The sequence below is a fragment of the Triplophysa rosa genome, linkage group LG13 (assembly GCF_024868665.1).
Source record: "Triplophysa rosa linkage group LG13, Trosa_1v2, whole genome shotgun sequence".
In the NCBI taxonomy this organism is placed as follows: domain Eukaryota; kingdom Metazoa; phylum Chordata; class Actinopteri; order Cypriniformes; family Nemacheilidae; genus Triplophysa; species Triplophysa rosa.
In genome coordinates this window covers 7,405,799-7,425,108 of record NC_079902.1, presented here as the reverse complement: position 1 = coordinate 7,425,108, position 19,310 = coordinate 7,405,799, and the positions used below count along the sequence as shown (strand labels likewise).

Sequence of the window (19,310 nt, the reverse complement as noted above, 5' to 3'; positions counted from 1 at the left end):
GTCGATCCTTTAAACATGAGTGTCATTTATCTACTCTGATTTGTTCTCAACAGTTTTTGCACAAAGTCAGACGTGGCATAGACAAGAAATATCAACAGGGCCCTCTGCAACACCAGCTTCTCCACCTCCAGCAGCTGCTGCGGATCCAGAAACAGGTAAAGGAAAAAACCCTTTGTGTGTTACGTCTTCTGACCAAAACTGTCAGTGTTTTTAACATCTTAATGTTAGGCAGCTTATGTCTAGTGTGTTAAACGAATTTATGAACAGACATTTAGTACAAAGTTGTTTTTGTTAAACAAGCGTGCCATTTATCTACTATGATTTGTTTTTAACAGCTTCTCAAAAGCGTCAGGATATAAGCGGCACACAAGAAATTGAACATTTTGGTAGGCCGCTTCATGGAATACACCTGTCCTCCCCTGCACTACCTCATGTACCTGAGTGAGTTCTCTCAGTTTTAGTTTAAAACCTTGTAATATTAGCACTGCTCATTTAAATATAAATACACACTACAATTACTTGGTGCTTGACTGTTTGCAGAAAATGTTTGACTTGTATTTTTAGGCAATCACCTGATTCCAATGTGCCAATGTCCACAATGAAGCTCTGTCGCATACATCATCTGGCGTCGCCGTGGTATGAGACCTCTAAACATTAATAGTCCTCAATTTAAAATGTGACGTTTATTATATTGTACTAAATCTCTGTTTTTTTGTATTTGCAGCTAAATCACAGAGGCGCAGCTGAAACACAGCCATCGGACAGCAGTGAACCAGCAGCAAAAAAATGTGGTACCAATGGGTACTTATAAAAAACAGAAATAAATCAATCATTTCTGTCAAATCAAATGCTCACTAGAATCCGAAGCGTCCAGTTTCCTACATTATAAAAAAACGTTAAAGCGAAGTTGCAGTGTACCTCAGTGAGACTTTAAAGAGTTTGCGGACTTACAGTCAGAATAAGTGTTTAAAGTCTTATTTGTTGAATAGCTTTACATCCATATTTATGTTTTGGGACTAGATTATATTCTTTGCCTCGTCTCTTGTACGATTTGTCTAGCTAAGGTCTTCTGATCTACTCCCTTTTATCGATCTAGATAAAACAGTTATAGTTACCAAGGTTATTTTTGGTTTACTCATATTTTTAACTTTCAAAGCGTTTCTGTTCATTGTAATAAAATAAAATATTGACCTACAAATAATTGGAAAAACTTAACTTAAAGGCGGGGTGTCCGATTCCTCTTAGCCGTTGTTGATGTTCAAATCACCAATACAGACACACCCCTACCCCCATCTTTTGCTTTCGTCAGCGCTCTGCTCGACTAATGTCCGTCCTGTGCACTGTGCACCTTACTGCTGATTGGCTACAAGGTTGTTTTGGTATTCGGCCGACTTTGTCTAAACAAGCGTAATTCGGAAATTGGACACCCCACCTTGAAGGAAAAATTTAAATGTTGCCTCAAAAATAAACTGAAACATGTTTAAAGCACAAAAATTATAGTAATAATCAAAAACTTAACTAAAAAATAATTTATATTATATAACAACATAAAAATTAAACAAATAAATTTTAAAATGACAAAAGCATATACCACAATTGCCAAAACTTTTACTAAAATTAACATAAAAACTACAAATCTAAAATAAAAGCTAATTTAAAATATTACTAAAACGTAAATTAAAAACTATAATAACTAATAGTTACAAACATAATATGGTTCGGATAAATTTCACCCCATCACCACCCTTTCCCTTTATGCTTTTCAGGGCTTTAGAAAACATCCTTTGTTGCAAATATCAACTTTCGAATCTTTTCAGGATTTATGTCTTTCCCAAATCACTGCTCTGCAACTCCACAATCCAGTGTATTTGTGCTGCTCGTATCGTACTGTTTTTTAAAACGTTATTTAAAAAAGATGCGGGCAAGTCAGACTTGTCTGGAAAGATCATTTGTGACCCTGGATCACAAAACCAGTCTTAAGTAGCACAGGAACATTTTTAGTAAAAGACAAAAATACATTGTGTGGGTCAAAATTATCGATTTTTCTTTTATGCCAAAAATCATTAGGATATTAAGTAAAGATCATGTTCCATGAAGATATTTTGTAAATTTCCTACCTTAAATATATAAAAACTTTATTTTTGTGAGTGGATGGCCTGACACAGTGCCCCTGATTAACAACTTCAAAGGCAATTTTCTCAATATTTAGGTTTTTTGCGCTCTCAGATTCCTGAGTTTTAAACGGTTGTATCTCAGCCAGATATTGTCCTATTCTAACAACTCATATATCTATAGAAAGTTTATTTATTCAGTTTTCAGATTATGTAAAAATCTCAATTTCGAAAAATTGACCCATAAGACTGGTTTTGTTGTCCAGGGTCACATTTTGGTTTGCTGCACCGAACTAGTTTGTTTTGACTAGATTTTGTTCAAAATTACATCACACTAGTTCATTCTTCAATTTCGCCCAAATATACCAAGGCCTTCAGAACGACAACCAACCAACCAACCAACTTTTATCATGTAATGGCGACTGAACGTCTCTTCTGGAATGACTTACCCTATAGATCTTGTCATTTCAATGAATAGACTTGAAAACTATGTTACTTTCAAGTGTGTACTAACTGCCTGAACGTGTTTATGCCGCTTTCTGACCGCAACCAAACACAAACATATTATATTGTGTAATTTGACATGTGAGTGGCCTGTACACTAATAAGTTTGTCTTGTTTCCATGTCTCATCCTCGGGTATGAGTCTGACGGACCCAGCTCCAGTTGGACTGAATGCTCATCCCAGCTCCGGTTCAGCAAGATTGTCAGCCCACATCAACCAGAAGGTAATGGGAGCCGTAAAAACTGATATTTATTAATAATATTGCGTTTTTTCTTCCTGTCTTTACTGTTTCTCTGTTAAAATGTTTTGTGTAAAGCTGCTTTGCAAAAATGCACATTGTGAAAAGTGCTGATGGAAAATTGACTTAAGAGAAAAGGTAGGTGGCTATTTTATAACACTTGGAAAATGATTGACAGGAGGATCAGGTGCTCACCATGGGTTAAAAAAACATCTATAAGAGTAAAATGTATTAGAGAAATGCTTATGCTAAACAAAATCCATCCTAGACGTGTAATTGTTCATGTTTAAGGTTGCAAGCATGCACTGTGATAACGTGTATATGTGTCACAAGTGTCCTGATGTGAGACCAGTCATTAATAAAGTATGTGTTTGTGATGTCTTTGTACATGTTGTCTTTAAAAAAAAAAAGAGTCCTTGTGGTTGATTTTGTAGACCTTGACTTCACATGCACCGAGCTTTCTCTTGGTCCATATTCACTTGGGACGACAACAGTAATCCAAAATAACTATTTATTGATGCCATTGCCTAAAGGATTTAAACATTGATCCAACAAAAATTACTCTGGTATAACAAAAATATGAATAAAGTGTCATGAACGGGGAGGTGAGACACGGACAGAGGACCCAAGTGCAGACAGCGGGTAAGGGGTTAACAAGACAGACTTTAATTATAACTACAAAAATACAAAACAAAGACCCACGTGGGGGTAACACAACAAAACACAAGGGTATAAAACATGACATCAGGGACAAGGACTAACTACACCTAACCAGACTAAGACAACACTTGAATTAAATACAAAATAACTAAACTACACTGACAAGACAGGAACTCACCACGTGACACACACAATGAACCAGCACAGGACAGAACAAAGGGGCATTAAATAAGGGATCAAATCAAGAGGGGACAGGTGTGAGGCATGAACTAATAACGAGCACTAACCAGGAAACAAGAGGGCAGGAATAATGACAGACCTGGAGAGTATGGTGAGCCATAAGGGCCAAAATTACCTCCCTCCACATGAAACAAGAGGTTCTGCCATGGCTCTGCCACATGATCAAGAAAAGCAAGACAAGATGGGGCAGAACCATGACATAAAGAAAAACTCAAAATGGTTCGTTCTTAAAGACTGACATGGAAATGTTTTAAACTATTTTGTTTTAGGGGATAGAATATACAGTTTGTACAATATAAAAGTCATTATGTCTATGGTACATGAAAACCCAACATGTGTGTGTGGGGTTATCATTTTCAATGTTAACCATTTTAAATGGATATTTATCTCAGCAATGCAAAGAATTCAGGCTGCTTATATTACACATGGGGGGAGGATGTCACCTTCGGCACTTTCTCTTTATTTAAATGTGCATAATAAAACTTTACATGAGCATACCGTCATTTGTTTATCTTTTCATTTTTCACTGATAGTCACTCACTTTGTTTTGACTGGAAAATAAGTCATACGCTGAAAATACATGCACCTTGTAAACAATCCATCTTATATGTTCAGATTCATTCTTTCTGTCAATTTTATGGTATTTTTTATGACAGGAACCACTAGGTGGCCCAAAGACAAGCCAGACGTGACAACATGAATGGAAGCTCGGTAAGGTCAGAAGTGGGAGAGGAAAACTGCCCGAACTGTTTTTGTTGGTCTATTTTATAAAGTGATTTAGATGGTCTGGTTCACTGTAAAACACTTTATATCAAACACACAGATGGCATGAAACGGTTATATATGCACAGAGGTGGGTAGTAACGTGCTACATTTACTTCGTTACATTTACTTGAGTAACATTTTGGAAAATATGTACTTTTTAAGTAAAATTAAAAGTGTGAACTTTTACTCTTACTTGAGTAAATTTCTAATAGAAAATCTGTACTTTTACTTCCTTACATAACTTACATTGCGTGACGTTCCTTCATTTTAAAATATGCTTTTTAAAACGCGTTGTTTATTTCAAGGTCGTCGTCTCTTCTTACGGGCATTCCCGAGTGATCGATTCTTTTGAAAGCATTAATTGAACAATGGGCAAAACCATTTGAATAGGCTAATGAATCAGTTCAAATGATTTGTTCAGTTCGCAGCACGATCTGAATCATCTGAATCAGGATTACTCACTCCTCGTAGCGCGAAATTTAAGAACACGCAGAACACAAAGAGCGTTGGATGAAGTGGATATTAATCTATACAATCAAAACTGCAAATGTGTCATATTGTTTGCCAGCAATGATAAATAACCGCCATTTGCGCGCACCCGCGCGACCTGTTCGTCAGACACCGCAACATGCGCGTTACCTGTCAGACACAGAGACGTGGGCTTGCAGAAATATACATTTTAAGAACAGAAGGAAGAAAACGTGTTGATGGGCGTGTGGTTCACTGTTTACTGTTTGTTTACAAGTAAGAGCGTTTCACAACACACACGTGACACAGCACGAGAAAACACGAGCTTTGTTCAAAAATGTGTATTTCATTTAAGAGAGCACTGCAGATGTTCTAGATCAGGAGTCTTCAACTAAAATCGCTTGAGGTTCAGTAAACAAATACTCCTTACCAGCCGAGGTCCGGACAATTAAATACCTAAAAACATGAATTTATGGTTTTTGGCAGACCAAAGAAATAAACATATCTTTTCATATCTATACGACGGCATTACAATGTCTGACAAGAATATAATGAAGGAAAATGTGCAAAATGCCCTAATCTCTAAACCTGCACTGAACATACATTCATTTCAACATTAACAACTTTAAAAGAAAACTAATGTGTTGTTTTCTGCTGAACTGAGATTAACAAATAGCAGCATCAAGTTGTGACTGATCGTCCTCTGATAACATTTCAGCTCTTCTTGTGGCTGGTGCAGATGAAAGGGGGGTTTAATATTTTCTTTTAGTTCATGCCTGTTTTTTCCTTCTAAACGTGTTTCACACGCAGCCTTCATGCACTCTTTTACTATTTTCCATTTCAGTAAAGGGCTTGTTATGTTTTCCTAAGATCCACTGTATTCTTAGGGAACATTAATATGCTGGTTGTTGGGCGGTAAGTGAGTGAGGGAGGACCCGTGTAGATCGCTCCTACTGCGCTTTGAGCTCATATATTTTCCGTGTCCTTACCTCGGACTGCTGCGGGCAAGTTTCTTCAAAGTGTCTCTGTCTAATTTCATAATGCCATTTAAGGTTTCCACTTTTGACAACCGCAACAGACTCTGAGCAAATGAGACAACCCGGTCTCGTGCATGTCGATGCAGGAAGAATAAATACAAATCTCTCGAGCCATTCATCTCGGAAAACATAGTTTTCATCTTCAACTTTTCTAACTTTTGAAAATGACATTGTTTTGCAGTCACTGAGAGCTACGTCTGCGCGCTGTGCAGCGAGTCTGTGTGGCTCTCTTCACTCATTGACGTCTGAACGTTGCAACAGTGCGCGCCGCATATGTTAACTGTCCATGGCGCCGTAGGACCCAAACTGCTACTGAGCGGACCTTGATGTGCCTGGTATAAATTTGATTGCATTAGAATATAATGTGGCGTTCATTTATTTATTATGTCAAAAGGCTTTGAGGTCCGGACGGACGCATCTCGCGGTCCGCATTCGGACCGGAGTCCGCTAGTTGGTGACCCCTGTTCTAGATCATCTTAGGAAATGCTTTGAGTTTAGTTCATGCTTTAGTTTGACATGGTCTATTATTCTAAATAAGTTGTGTAAACTACATTGACATCAGGACTAGATGAAATTTACAGAAATGCTTGTCTCTTCTGTGTTTGTCTATTCTTTAGTCTCTCTAGTATATTGCAAAGATATCTGCTTATGATAATTAAAAATATTGATTAAAATGTAATATTAAAATATTGGCGTTAATATTAATTTTATGTAGTAGGCCTATATAATCAGATACAAAGTAACTAAGTAACTAGCTACTTGAGTAGTTTTTTCATTGCATACTTTTTTACTTTTACTCAAGTAATTTTTAAATAGTGACTTTTACTTTTACTTGAGTAACAATTTCTCTAGTTACTTGTACTTTTACTTGAGTAAAGATTTTGGCTACTCTACCCACCTCTGTACAATTGACAATTTTTTCTTTTTTTGCCTTACGAAAAAGATACAAACCACGCAAAAATACTATCCCTCTATGTATTGGTCCGTTCGTTTTAGTGTGTGAGTAGTGCTTTCATGGAGATACGAAAAGCACCTATATTAGCTATAGTAGTAGTCATTTAATACGTGCCCTGCATCGAAAGTCGCCCTGTGTAAAAAAAGGAGGAACATGCCGTAGGTGTCCGTATTTGTAGTGATGGGAAGTTCGGATCATTTTACTGACTCGGATCTTTGAGTCTCGTTCAGCAAAATGAACGAATCTTTTTTCGAGTCATATCGTTCATTTCGTTCATTATGCAAACGTTGATCACATTACAAACAAAACAATACAAAACTATAATGCTATAAGAAACAGAAAAGATTAATTCATTGTTTACCTGGGTCTTTAGTCTATGATTAGCTCACCACACCTCTTATCTGACAAGTCCTCGGGTTTGACTCCTTCGTTCATCACGTGACAGCGTCGTAAGCTAAACCAATGCAGTCAGAGCCGGAAAGAGAATTGATTAGTTCACCTCTCGAGTCTTCGGGTTTGAATCGTTCGTTCATCACGTGACAGCGTCGTAAGCTAAACCAATGCAGTCAGAGCCGGAAAGAGAATTGATTAGTTCACCTCTCGAGTCTTCGGGTTTGAATCTTCGTTCATCACGTGACAGCGTCGTAAGCTAAACCAATGCAGTCTGAGCCGGAAAGAGAATTGATTAGTTCACCTCTCGAGTCTTCGGGTTTGAATCGTTCGTTCATCACGTGACAGCGTCGTAAGCTAAACCAATGCAGTCGAGCCGGAAAGAGAATTGATTAGTTCACCTCTCGAGTCTTCGGGTTTGAATCGTTCGTTCATCACGTGACAGCGTCGTAAGCTAAACCAATGCAGTCGAGCCGGAAAGAGAATTGATTAGTTCACCTCTCGAGTCTTCGGGTTTGAATCGTTCGTTCTTCTTGAATTCCAGTACAGGACCCATAGAATGTTGCGCAATGCGCATGCGCGGCTGAACGAATCACTCCCTACGACGACTCGTTCTTCCGAGTCACATTAAAGATTCGTTCAAAATGAACGAATCGTTCAAGAACGACCCATCACTAATTGTGATGACAAATTTGCTTTGAGGGCTTGCACCAGCCATTTTCTTCCTCCAGGAAAGTGCCCTTTTCGGAAACAGTTGTTTGACGCGTTCAATGAAGATAGACAGCTTCTAAACTGTGGGACGCGGCAAAACGCAACGCGAGGTCCAGTCTGGTGTAAACAGTCACGGGCTGAAGGCTGCGTCGGTGAATCTCTGTCAGACAGCGCATCCGTGTTAAGTTCTCTTTCGTGCTTGAATGGATAAAACCATACAAGATTATGTCAGAAGCCCGTTTTGTCTAGCGATTTCTTAAGCAAGACTTCAAAGTGTAAAATAAAATCTTAAATGAATGCAAAGAGTTGTGAAAATGGGAGTGCGGTGACGGTCAGATCTGCGTACTGAGACAGCTCTTAAAGGGGCCGACGTTCTTAAACGTGCTGCTGTGACTCCTGTCACTAATGTTAATCAAAGAACAAAATAAAAGAAGAAATCAATGTGATTTTGTAGCTTTAATGAGAATTCTTCTGCATTTAATTTATAATTTAGCATTGAAGACTGTAAAGTGTTTGAGAACTTCCTTCAATTTCTGTATATTTCATGATGGCTCTCAATTATATTGTTGAATGGCTATAATTAATGTTAAAATAATCAATTTAATAGAGACAGTTACATACTAATATCAAAATGTTTTCTTTCATTCATAAAATGACGCTGTTAAAGAAATATGTTGTTTCTACATCAATTTGAAGATTAAATGTGAAATTATTCAAATGTAAAAGTATATTTTAAAATATTATTGTTATGTGTGATTAATCGTGATTAATCACAGAAAATGTGTGATTAATCCGATTAATTTTTTTAATCGATTGACAGCACTATATTAATATATTATATATATATACACTCACCTAAAGGATTATTAGGAACACCATACTAATACGGTGTTTGACCCCCTTTCGCCTTCAGAACTGCCTTAATTCTACGTGGCATTGATTCAACAAGGTGCTGAAAGCATTCTTTAGAAATGTTGGCCCATATTGATAGGATAGCATCTTGCAGTTGATGGAGATTTGTGGGATGCACATCCAGGGCACGAAGCTCCCGTTCCACCACATCCCAAAGATGTTCTATCGGGTTGAGATCTGGTGACTGTGGGGGCCATTCTAGTACAGTGAACTCATTGTCATGTTCAAGAAACCAATTTGAAATGATTCGAGCTTTGTGACATGGTGCATTATCCTGCTGGAAGTAGCCATTAGAGGATGGGTACATGGTGGTCATAAAGGGATGGACATGGTCAGAAACAATGCTCAGGTAGGCCGTGGCATTTAAACGATGCCCAATTGGCACTAAGGGGCCTAAAGTGTGCCAAGAAAACATCCCCCACACCATTACACCACCACCACCAGCCTGCACAGTGGTAACAAGGCATGATGGATCCATGTTCTCATTCTGTTTACGCCAAATTCTGACTCTACCATTTGAATGTCTCAACAGAAATCGAGACTCATCAGACCAGGCAACATTTTTCCAGTCTTCAACTGTCCAATTTTGGTGAGCTCGTGCAAATTGTAGCCTCTTTTTCCTATTTGTAGTGGAGATGAGTGGTACCCGGTGGGGTCTTCTGCTGTTGTAGCCCATCTGCCTCAAGGTTGTGCGTGTTGTGGCTTCACAAATGCTTTGCTGCATACCTCGGTTGTAACGAGTGGTTATTTCAGTCAAAGTTGCTCTTCTATCAGCTTGAATCAGTCGGCCCATTCTCCTCTGACCTCTAGCATCAACAAGGCATTTTCGCCCACAGGACTGCCGCATACTGGATGTTTTTCCCTTTTCACACCATTCTTTGTAAACCCTAGAAATGGTTGTGCGTGAAAATCCCAGTAACTGAGCAGATTGTGAAATACTCAGACCGGCCCGTCTGGCACCAACAACCATGCCACGCTCAAAATTGCTTAAATCACCTTTCTTTCCCATTCTGACATTCAGTTTGGAGTTCAGGAGATTGTCTTGACCAGGACCACACCCCTAAATGCATTGAAGCAACTGCCATGTGATTGGTTGATTAGATAATTGCATTAATGAGAAATTGAACAGGTGTTCCTAATAATCCTTTAGGTGAGTGTATATATACACTGCCCGTCCAAAAAAAGTCACACACGAATATTTCGTTGGACCGCCTTTAGCTTTGATTACGGCACGCATTCGCTGTGGCATCGTTTCGATAAGCTTCTGCAATGTCCAGAATGTCCATTTTCTTCATCGTCAGAGTTGCATAATTTTTCGCCAAGATCTTGTATTGATGATGGGAGAGTCGGACCGCTGCGCAAAGTCTTCTCCAGCACATCCCAAAGATTCTCAATGGGGTTAAGGTGTGGACTCTGTGGTGGCCAATCCATGTGTGAAAATGATGTCTCATGCTCCCTGAACCACTCTTTCACAATTTGAGCCCGATGAATCCTGGCATTGTCATCTTGGAATATGCCCGTGCCACCAGGGAAGAAAAAAAACTCATTAATGGAACACCAGGGGCCTGATGTATAAACGAGGCGTACGCACAAAATGGGCATAGAAATGTGCGTACGCTGTTTTCCACACACGTATCCGGATTTATTAAAAACAATATTGCCGTAAATATTTGTACGGATGCTCTTGACTGTGCGTATGCACTCTTTTTCCTTGAGTGAAAAAAGTAATGAAGTAAAAAAAAGGATTTTATACTAGGCTATAGTATTGCTTTGGTGCTAATAAATAAATGTTTGTTTAAGGATCGGCTTTCTGATTTCCGAGGCAATTTTTATCATTATTGTCATTGTGCACTGTCTTTTATTTCAACAATTTATACTTAATCTGTTGTTTCAACCAATAAGAAAACATAAAAAAAATGTTATCAACAAAAGCCATCCTAAAACTGCAGCAGCATGACATGGTTTATTCCTGTTTAATGCTGCTCAAATATGCCATATTTGCACCAATACTATATAATGTGATAGATTAATGTAATTTAAAGAGTGTACAATAAATATAAATGATAAAAAAAAGACAAAAACAAAGTTTAAGGCTGATGATCATGTCTTTGAGTTGAGTTAGAGGAGTACATCACATGTCATATAAACAACAGGCACTACAAGATTTAAACAATGTTATTATTGCTCTTGATATTAATCATGATAGTTCATGTCAAATAATACATTAAAATTTGCGTGTCATATTCTTTTAGACTATGCAGACAAAGTATTTATGGGTTATTATGCTCTGGTTTAAAAATAATATATAATCTGAATTGTATTGGTGGGCCGCCTGCCCTGGACCCAAAACGCTTTGCGAGTCTGTTGCCTTGCGTGCATGGAAGCAACGTGAGATTTTTATCAGACGCACGCACATCAAAACAACATTGAATTTGTTCATTGAGTTTTCGTGGTGAAAATATATTTTATTCGTTTGTTATATATGTTTTATATTTTGTCAATATAGAAATATCAACAAGATGTAGTGTCATTTCATTACATGGTCGACCTGTAGTCACGATTTAGCCCTAAATCGGATGGGCTGTTTATTTATTGAAAGGCAATTACAAACTCCACCGCTAGATGGCTGAGACATGGTAGCAGGTTGTCACTCCTCAGGTAACGCGACACCGCTGCAGAATTAAGGCCGTGCAGAATGGTGAGCGATTTGACCAATCGGGTGAAAGAGGCGTTGCAGCGCCGCCCACACGTACGAATGCCATATTGAGGCCAAAATCCGTTTTTTAAACGGCAAACGAAAAATAAAATATCGGGCCAAAAACGAAATTTCCGTTTGGTGAACTAAACGAAAAAACGTGAAACTAGTCATTTTTCAATTTCTCGTTATTTGATTTCGAATAGGATATCAAATGAATAAAACGTACACGGACCGTATATGTAAACGTTGCGTTTCGTCATGTGCGTTCATTGTCATTCAATGCCAGCTCTTTATTGCATAGGGACGAAACAACACAACACACTAACGTATGAGCGTAACATATGCTCTTCAAACGACCCAAAATAGTCAGTTAATCCGTCTGCGAGTTGTAGAGATCACCACGTGCCCTTCTCTTCCCCTTTATGTCCGGTAACCGTGGATACGAGCACAGCAAAGCCGCGATTGGCTGCCAGCCGTGACGTGCGATGCATGTAGGGAATTCCGTCAGCTGTGCTGTGGGCGCGTTTTACAGCGTCGCTCCGGCTCGAGCGCTCTTGAAGTCTCGTAGTGTTCATGTAGAAACGAGTATAAAACACTTTTAACACTTCACATTTTATTTGAAAGTTGTATCAACTGGGACGTTTTTGCACCGATCAGTGGTACATGTCAAGTTGTTTCTCATGAAGAAGATGAGTCCTGTGCAAAAAGGGATTCTAAAAGCGCCTGCTTTTTAAATAAATCATATACTGTAGATCCTCTGGGAACATCCGTGTACTCTGACGCTGAAAGGAGAGAGGGTGAAAATCACGAGGTTGTGTCTGTTCGAAATGTAAGTGACCCCCTTTTCACTCACTAACTTGCTTTAGAAACTTCCTTAGCGCCAGCACCGTACTTCAATGCTTGCGTTTATGATTTGACGGGATATTTATTGGAAGTTAAAGAGGTTGTAATGAGCCACACAGTGTTTTTATGAGGGTTTCAGCGGGGGCTGCTTGTCCTGAAATATTGTCCTGTAAATATTGTGTTATATGTGCGTGTAATTACTAAAACTGCTGGTGAAAACTTTTGAAACAAACTTAACTTTTAAGCAGAATTACACTAACTGTTTAATTCAAGTTATTTACACTACAGTTCATGGATAGTAAACCCTTTCACTACAACTAGAACGTGGTATTTGTTGTAAAACTGTTATTATACAAATGGTAATCAATTTGCCAAAACCATGTTTACTACACTTTCACTATAATAAAACGACCATAGTTCATTTAGTAAGGAAAGACAGTCCCCCTGGATCATAAGATCTCATTCAAGGGCAAAATGGTAAAAGTTTGGCTATTTGTTCATATCTGTTTCAACGCTCTCGCTATTTGGGATTAATGTAGGTATTGATAAAAGTCAAAGAGCTGGAGTCGACAAACATGAAAACTACACCTTATATAAACCCCAGTGTGTTTATATGCCATTAAAGTTATCATTAAATGTTAATGTTTTACTTAAAGCGGATTATTTGTATTGCCAGTGAAATTGCCTAATCCTGTGGCACATGAGATTTGTGTTAGATGGAGTTTAATTTCCTGATATGATTTCCTATTTAAATATTAAAGTTCAAGCTAACACAACCATTGCTTGTATGAAGTTTAACGAGGGAAAATCTGGTTGTCCTTCATTATCTTCTGGCCACTGATGACGTACGCTAAGCAGATACACCCAATCAAAGTGTTGCTGGATTGACTTTATCATGCCTTACGCCACAGATGGATCAGTGGCAGGGTCAACACAGAGTCAGCTCGAATATCCGCCTTCTAGTATCCACAACCCTTGAGGCCTCCGACAGCCACCTTTAAATAGATAAGCATTATATATTTGTACCCAGGGCAAGACGAAGGTCCGTTTCAACAAAGTTTGACTCCAGTTAGTCAGCACATACACGCAGGCTTTCACCCATGATGTCTTGAAAGGTATTTGGCAATGTATTAAGTGCATTTTGTTTTTGTGTTTGCCAGAGGTAGGTATGTTCCCAGATGCCTTGGAGGCTGCAGGACGGGTAGAGGGTTTGAATTTGTCCCCTCCCCAGACTCTCCCGGACCCAGACGACGAAGCAGAACTGAGCCATGAAACCAAAAGAAGAGGCAGATATCGCCATAGCTTACAGATATTGAAGCCTTTTAGGATCACACACAAGTAAGTTCTCCAGGCAAATGTTGTGGTTATGTGGGTTTAGGTTGACATTTTTATATTTGAAAACAAAAGGGGAATATTTTAGAGGCCTTCACTCGTGTGTTAAAGTCCTGCAGTGACATGACAAATTTGTTTTTGGAAGTGCAATGCTTCCCATAGTATTTCAAATAAAGGCATAGTTCACCTGAAAATCAACATTCCTGTATATGACTCTTTCTTCTGTGGAACACAAAAGAAGATATTTTGAGAAATGTCTGAGTGGTTTTGTGTCCGTAATGGAAGTCAATGGGGGTAAATGTTGTTGGTTACTGACATTCTTCAAAATATCTTCTTTTGTGTTACATGTTTGGAATTACTTGAAGGGATAATTTTTGGGTGAACTATCTTTTTAAAAGGAGCTTAAAACAGTAATGTATGTGTAATAATTCTTAGGTATTTAAAAGAGATGGATGGGGTTTGTCACATCACACTGATATATTGTGTCCTGTGTTATACCATACGAGTCCCATATGCTGCAAACAACTGGTAAACTTTTACTGTTTTTTAGGGCTGCAACAACTAATCGATAATAATCGATAATGAAATTTGTTGTCAACGAATTTCATTATCGATTAGTTGGTCTGTGACGTCACTTGCGAGCTGCGCAGTTATAAATCAAGCGCATCTTATTCCCTTTTAAAATTACCGTTTTAGATGTGTCTCTCCGTGCACCATGAGCTGCGGAGTTTTAAAGTCAGACGTGTCTCTCTGTGCAGCACGAATGACGCAGTTTTACAGTCACACGTGTCTCTCCGTGGATGCGTCTCTCCGTGCGGCACAAGTTGTGCTGTTTTAAAGTCAGACGTGTCTCTCGGTGCATGCGTCTCTCCGTGCAGCGCGAGGTGCGCAGTTTTAAAGTCTGGTGTGTCTCTCCGTGCAGCACATGTTGCGCAGTTTTAAAGTCAGACGTGTCTCTCGGTGCATGCGTCTCTCCGTGCAGCGCGAGGTGCGCAGTTTTAAAGTCAGACGTGTTTTGCATGCATCTCTTCAAGCCACGCAGTTTTAAAGTTTAAAGGGGAGAGGTGTTTAAATGACAAAATTAAAGATTATATTAGTAAAATCCAATTTGTGGCGTTTGCACTTTGCAAAGTACATAGTAGGCTAAATACCCTGATTTGGTGGTTTATTTAGTTCAGAGGTGGGTGACGAAGTACATTTACTTGAGAACTGTACTTAAGTACACTTTTTGAGTATTTGTACTTAAGTATTACTTTTTCTGTTTACTTTTTACTGTACTTCATACATTTGAATGACAAATATCTCACTTTTCATGGCACAAAAAAATGATTTCCTTGGCCGACCCTCCCCTCGTTCCCACGTTTGGGAGAGACTATTGTCAGTTGCTTCTAATATGACACACATGAATCAACTCACCAGGTGTGTTAATTATGGAGACATTCACAACATTTTGGGAGAAGGCTAATGAGTTCAGTTGTGTATACTTTTCCCATATCTAATCTACTTATTATAAGGAAAAGATGTAATTACATTTTTATCCGATTAATCGAAAAAATAATCGCCCAACTAGTCGATTATGAAAATAATCATTAGTTGCAGCCCTACTGTTTTTGTATTGTGACAATGTTACGTGGAGGGTTTATACTTCACAACTGAATAATACGAACATAGAAATTATTCCACCTAAATATGACAAATTGAATTAATAATAGTAGGTAAAACTTACTAGTTTTAAATCATGTTAGGGTTCAGGGGCCAGTCGCACCAGCTGAACGTACACCCGGTCGTAAAACTAGTCTGGACCTAAAATGCGCCTTAAAGAGTAAGTAGCATGAGATCATGAAAATTACATTTCATGCAGTGTGTTATGTTACCGTGTTTGAAAGTAAGCTGTCTGCCAAGTTGTAAGTCCGAAGGTGAATAAATAACAAAGTTATTGGCTTGTAAAAATGGGAGTCGACTCTGAATCATGCAAACAAGACATGAGCTAGTCCGAGTCTCTAACCGCGGCGTATCTACGTCACTACACATAGTCCCCGCCTACGTTTTGCTGGGACTGCCGCGAAAACTTCACTAGTCTCCTCCCCCAAAACACTGTCGCTCGTTCGTGATGCGTGTGTATTTTTTCTAGAACCTGTGTTCTACGTTGTGAAACTAAGTCCGTCTTATTTCAACTACCAAAGGAAGAACTTCTGAGGGAACAATGGTTACAATTCATTTTTCAAACGATACCAAAGGAGTATAACCCCAGGGTTTTACTGTGCGCGCGTCATTTCACCGAAGATTGCTTCAATAATCTTGGCGCGTTCACTGCAGGATATGTGAAACTTTCTGAAATGCTCTATGTACCATGACAACGCACAGTTAAGACGAAATAATATTATTACTAACATATTAACAGTATTAAGTAAAAATAATATTTTATTTCATTGATGAGCAAAAGCACAACATGCATGTTGTCACATGGAAGTTTTGATGACAGTGTTGTCACTTGCCACTGAGAAACATCCTGCTCCAGTCGTGGTGGAGTTTCTTGTGGATTAGCGTCTTCGGATGCTTCTTCGTCAGACTCGGGCTCAAGGTAAAATCCCCGCCATCTCTATCTACACATATAATATATATGACATCCAACTAGGGTTGTTCCGACAGACGATACTATCGTGTATCGACGATCCTCAGACCTATTGGCGATAGCTGATTGACTAGACAATAGTTGGCTGTTTGCCAATATATGTTGCAAATCAATATTACAAACGCGCATTGCGCATTTCTTCATGCAAGAGAGCTTGCAATGCACGCGGCTTAGGCTTTTCCTCGCGCCAGAGAGAGTTTATAATGTGCGGGCTTTGAGTTTTCAGTGCACGAGAGAGCGTGTGATGCGCGCGGCTCGGGCTTTTCCTCGCGCCAGAGAGAGATTATAATGTGCGGGCTTTGAGTTTTCAGAGCACGAGAGAGCTTGTGATGCGCGCGGCTCGGGCTTTTCCTCGCGCCAGAGAGAGTTTATAATGTGCGGGCTTTGAGTTTTCAGTGCACGATAAACTTGTGATGCGCGCGGCTTGGGGTTTTCCTCGCAGGAATTGCTATGCGCGTGAGGGTTTAAAACCACCGCACGAGTTGTTCCAGTTTGGCAATCAAGTAATAACAGCGCACGCGGGCATCAATGACGCATTTGGATGAATGGTATTGACTTATAGCAATAGTTTACTTTCTCTTGTTTAAAAGGTTGCGGTGGTAAGTAACAATGTTGCCAACTGCACTGAATTTAAACTCTGATAGAATGCTAATTGCAGTCACACATGACAGGGCTCTAGAGTGCGACATGCCCTAATTTCTCAATGGTGCGACTAAAAAAAATCTGAGGTCGCAGCCCTTCGAGGGGAAAAAAGTCTCTGCGAAAGTCTCCCTGTGGTTCAACAACAGACACATTAGGCCCATATCGTGGTCTAAACCAATCAGAGATAGTGAAGGGCGGACCCCCCTCTGATTGGCCGTGGTCCAGATATTCCTGTATGTGTGAGTGTACGTTTGAAAATGCTGTGCTGCAGTCGGACAGAGAGGTAAGTAGCGTATAGGCCCGTCAGATAAACAGAGTGGATGTAGCCGCAGATGATGAGAGAAGATGAAAAGAACGATTGACAACTTTTTCGTGAATAATGTTAAGTTAAGGCCTGATCCGTCCGAAAATCATAACCAATGTGTGACACGCTAGACTGCGACTAAATGGTCTCATTTTGCGACAAATTTTCCTGCCAGTGCGGCAAGTTTTTCATAATGGTCGCACCGGTGCGACTGTCAAACTGATCAATATATCATTTTTGCGTATTATAAATTTAATGCGCAGAAGTGTTATATTGCGCAAGCGGCGCATTCAGTCACTCATTTTCGTCTCCCCTCCTTAAACCATTCGCTTATCTATCAGTGCCCCGCCCCCAAAGACGTAATTCGCGGGAGGCGAAGGACCGAAAGAGCAGACGAGTGACGCGCTCAATCTTGCAATTTAAATAAATATGCAGAATACAAGAATTTCCCCTGCTAAGGTACAAAACAGCAAAGATAACGAAATGTGTTGCGAGTATTGTATGCATGTGAAGCTAATGCAGGAAACACGTGTTTAAACTTTAAGCACTAAACTATTGTATAAAGATCTCTAACAATACTGCAAAGCATACAAAACGTTATACATCACGCTAAATACTATTTATTTGTAAGTCGCTATTGATAGAAGCCAAACGTGTATCAATGCAGCTTTCATGAAGAATAATCACTAAAAGCCTTCAGGTCTCGCGGGTTGTTTGAGATGCGCGCGCCCAGAGAGTCAGAGCACAAAATACTAAACGGAGTTCTCTTTCACGCCTTCTTACTCTGAAACGGACATATTAACACAAAATAACCTAAAAATTCCCATATTAACAAGAAACCTTGTAAAGGTATTCAGTTTCTTGACCAAACAGTTGGGAAACAAAACACGTGTTCCAGTATATTGCGCGAGCTCTTAAAGGGGCAGCAGCATGATACAGATCTCTGTTTATAATGTTCATCAAACAACAACGGACGGGCCCAAAAACACTCACTGATATTAAAGGAATTGTGTTCTCTTATAGGAGTCGTTCACAACAAATAAAGGAAGAAAGTAGCTTTAAGAAAGATGTGCTTGAAATATGGTAGTGTTGAAAGAGAGTTTACATATACAATACAAATAATTCAATCATAAACAATGATTTGTATTAATTTCTAATTGATTTATTAATATATTAAACACATTTTAATGAAGTTTTAGTGATTCTTTTTTCTTACCTCACCCCACGACTCTGGTGCTATCAAATTAAGGGCTGGTGCCACCAAGTATAACTTGGTAGCACCAGTGCCACCTCTCTCAAGTGTTAAGGTCTTTGCACATACAGTCCGAAATTTTCGTATGCATTTTTTCGTATTTGGCTCTCGTTTGTACTGTGTCTCTGAATTGTTAAAAAAAGGCCACTCAAAATGCTTGACGGATGCGAAAAACGCAGAAAATCGAACCCTGTCCAAATTTTTTTATGACGGACGAAAATATCGGAGGCAGTGTGTAGAGTAAACGATGACAGAATTTTTATTTTTGGGTGAACTATCACTTTAAGTGATATAATTGTATTGAAGTTCAATTATTTCTCATAGAGAAATCTAAAAGCAGCCTCTTGGAGGAAAGGCTTTCAACTTTCATGTCTGGTATGTGTTAAGATAGGTTTGCTACGTTATTTTTTGGATCCAAACACCAGTGACTAAGGTCTTGATAAGAGCGCTCTTATCCATTTCTCACAGACGTCTCTGTTTTTAACATGTTATCTGATAAACTGCCACTGTGTTTTCGCTGCTCCATAAGAGTTTTGAGAGGGCCCTGCAAACTGCTCCTCAAATACAAATTCGTGATTCATCTCCCGTTTGGCCGCGCCGTGTACCGTCTCTCCTC

At 39.2% G+C, this 19,310-nt stretch overlaps 1 protein-coding gene across 1 annotated transcript in view; it reads left to right on the top strand.

Moving 5' to 3' along the window:
• The first annotated feature begins 12,285 nt into the window (after positions 1–12,285).
• Positions 12,286–19,310, top strand: part of wu:fb13g09 (ATP-binding cassette sub-family C member 5) — a 38,168-nt gene continuing 31,143 nt past the window's right edge. Inside the window, 2 exon segments of the mRNA XM_057348862.1 lie at positions 12,286–12,518; positions 13,693–13,870. Of these exon segments, the coding sequence (XP_057204845.1) occupies positions 13,701–13,870 (170 nt within the window). The 5' untranslated portion in view covers positions 12,286–12,518; positions 13,693–13,700.